The 3,186-nt window shown below is 37.5% G+C and overlaps 2 protein-coding genes across 2 annotated transcripts in view; both read right to left on the reverse strand.

Moving 5' to 3' along the window:
- LOC109468275 (fibropellin-1-like) overlaps positions 1-944 on the reverse strand; it is a 48,463-nt gene extending 47,519 nt beyond the window's left edge. Inside the window, exon 1 of the mRNA XM_019766531.1 lies at positions 824-944. Within this exon, the coding sequence (XP_019622090.1) occupies positions 824-944 (121 nt within the window). The remainder of the gene's footprint in view (positions 1-823) is intronic.
- Positions 945-3,067: 2,123 nt separating this feature from the next.
- Positions 3,068-3,186, reverse strand: part of LOC109468276 — a 10,833-nt gene continuing 10,714 nt past the window's right edge. Inside the window, exon 4 of the mRNA XM_019766532.1 lies at positions 3,068-3,076. Coding sequence (XP_019622091.1) covers positions 3,068-3,076 — 9 coding nt within the window. The remainder of the gene's footprint in view (positions 3,077-3,186) is intronic.

Here is a 3,186-nt window from a genome sequence, read left to right on the forward strand (position 1 = left end):
ACCAGACAAGACCCAAAGAAACGGGCCGCGGAAGACACCAGGGCGGCTAGTGATGATGAAGTTAACAGGAGGTGCACGCACTTACAACGTGCGAGTGAGTAAGGAAACCGTGCGTACGCCGCACGTGTAGGTACGGCCTGTACGCGGCAACGTAGCAATCGCACAGAGATCGTGCGTTGTAAGCACGTACAACTCACTTACCACTTGCGCAACGTACGATGCACGCAACCGCTGACGGCCAGGCGTGTCGTGCAGACCACGTACGTACACCTTGCGCAACCGTGCGAGTGACGTACTCCCTCGGCCGGCCACCCTACGTTTGCAGAAAAAACGTAGCAGACGTAGCCACGACAAAAACGTACGGACAAAAAGCACGCACGGCGAGTTGTGACCGAGGCTTAACAGGAAAAAATTCACCTTTTAAGAAATATGGACAACTACATGTCTGCCTTCATTTTGTAGTGGGCTGGAACATGAAGCGAAGCTACTGCCGTTATATCAGGGGTGACCTTGAAGATTAATGCCTGTACTCGCCAGCCTAAATAAACACTGCTCATATTCATGCCGTATGACATGCGTGCAAAACTCGTTTAAGATTGGAAGCAGGGAGAGTCCAACATATCTCATTGACGGCTCAAAATGACCGTAACGGGTTTGTCCAGAATCATGTCTTAGGGATTTTCGAAAAAGGACCTTGCTTTTGAATTATGAGCAATTGAGTGCGAAAAATGTCAAAAATGTTAAATGTCAAAGAAAAAAGGAATTGGTATGGCCCCTTGCAAAGGTTTTCTTCGCCGAACGGTAACTGTCTGACTTACCTTACTTCCAGGTTGGATGTATGCTGACAGGACTACAGCTGTGACGACTGACACAATCACCAGAACTCCACATCCCAGGAGGACCCAACAGATCTTGCTGGATTTTGCCTTATTCCACATGCCCATGATACGCTCTGGGGTTCAATATACAATTGATTTCATTGCGCATAGGTGACGAAAAACAACATATGAAAATATGAACAAATCTATCCGTAAATAATTTCATCAGGTTGGTAAACGACTGAATAGTAAAGTTCTTTTTATCACAACCATTTATTTTTCAAGCCGACGTTTCGATGACATTCTGTCATCTTCATCATGGCAATTCTGACTGGTATACTGTGCACTGACACTAGATGTTACTTGGTACATGGTGCATAGTGCACTTAAGTGTTACATAGTGCATTTAAGCTATTTTTTTACTGTTTACAATACATTCCAGAACGTAGTGTAATTGTGACATACATATTAGGCATTGTTACATCATAGGTAAATATGCGGATCCAAATGTAAAGTGTTTCTATATACAATATAAGATTTGTTAAGTGACAACACTGAGCTATCACAGTCCCAAATAGAAATTATTAAAAGTCTTGTTACATATGTATTGTTATAAATTATAATAGTTACAGACAATAAGAAAACCAACGTCAGTTATTAACCCTACCTAGACCGGGGGGGGGGGCTAAAAGTGCCCGCGGCAACTTTGATGTCACCTAGCATCTGAACGGCTTGACGTAGAATGGCCAAACTTAGTGACTTTTCCTAGAATATTGTTGGCAACAATTCTCTATCATTGGAATAAGATAATAATTTTTTGTGTTGCCATGGCAACGGGTTTCTGACAGGCATTTTTTGCTAAATTTAGTACTTTTTGTTTCAACAATAGAATTTTAAGGGTTTTATGTCAAGTTACTCATGATTCTAATTAATAACATCCCATATAATTTTATGTAAATTTTATCATTAAATATGGATAATTTATGCTAATTTGATGACGTCATTGGCCAAAATCCAAGATGGCGGACCATATCATTAGAACAGGTATATACAGGTTATTTTCATTAAAATTTCATCAATACTTCCATTTCTTTTTCCAAAAAAAGGTTTAAATGAAGGTCTTTAGTATGTTTGCAATGTATTTTAGGCTTTATCATGAAAAAAACTATTTTTGAAAATTCAAGATTGATGATCCAAGATGGCGGATATCTTAAATATGCATGACGTCATTTTATGACGTCACCGGTGTTGCTATGGGCAACATAAGACTTAATTTGATTTGATTTGATTTTATTGTTTGCACATGAACAAGACAGACAATAATAATATAAAAGAATGATAAAACAGGTGCAGGAGGAGGGGAGAAGCATGGCGTGCTTATACTAGGCCCTCCTCCTCTAAACTATACAAAATTAAATATAATTAATAAATGGAAATAATACAATAGAAAATGGAAATAATACAATAAGGATAATAAAATAATGTATGGTATAAGTTAATGACAATGAAAATAAGGTAATGATAATAATTGGTATGAGTTATAATAGGAGAAAACACTAAATAAAACTACTACAGGGGGCTAGGTTCGTTAATCAGATTGTTTTTCAAAGCTTGTTTAAGTGAGAGAAGAGACAAGGTAGGATTCTTTAGGGCTGGAGTTAGTTCATTCCATAAGGTGACACCTTTGTATCTAACCGACATTTGGGCAAGAGAAGTTTTACTAGGGGGATATGAAAATCGGAACGTTTGCGAGTTTGATAGTTGTGAATCTGAGAACGAAAATTAAAAAAGTCATCAAATGTGTCCGGGAGTTTATGGTTTATATATTGGGCTACGAAAAGTACAAGTTGAAATCTGTTTATGTCGTAAATGTTCAAAAGTCTAAGTTTTTTAAATAGAGGCGAAGAGTGGGTGTAAAAACTAGAACCAGTGGCAATGCGTAGAAATTTTTTTGTAGAATTGATATAGGATGCAGAGAGGTTTTGTAGGCATTTCCCCAGACAATATTACAATATGCAAGATATGGATAAATTAAACTGTTATAGATGGTTATAAAGGTTTTTTTGGATAAAAGATGTCTAATTTTCCCTATGATCCCGATTGTTTTTGAAATTTTATTAACAACTATAGCGATGTGGGGCTTCCAGGTTAAGCGGTCGTCTATTTGTATTCCCAAAAACTTAGCCTGAGATTCTCTGGAGAGAATGTGGTTTTTTAAGTAGATGGTGGGATTTTTTCTCTTATTTGCCTTATTTTTGCTACAAAAGATAAGATAATAGGTCTTTTTGATATTAACCGATAGTTTGTTTGCTTCGAACCATGTAATAACTTTTTCTAATTCTTGATTGGCTAGTTGGATTAGAGAATC

Source organism: Branchiostoma belcheri, unplaced genomic scaffold (assembly GCF_001625305.1).
Source record: "Branchiostoma belcheri isolate BF01 breed outbred unplaced genomic scaffold, Haploidv18h27 scaffold198, whole genome shotgun sequence".
Taxonomy (NCBI): Eukaryota; Metazoa; Chordata; class Leptocardii; order Amphioxiformes; family Branchiostomatidae; genus Branchiostoma; species Branchiostoma belcheri.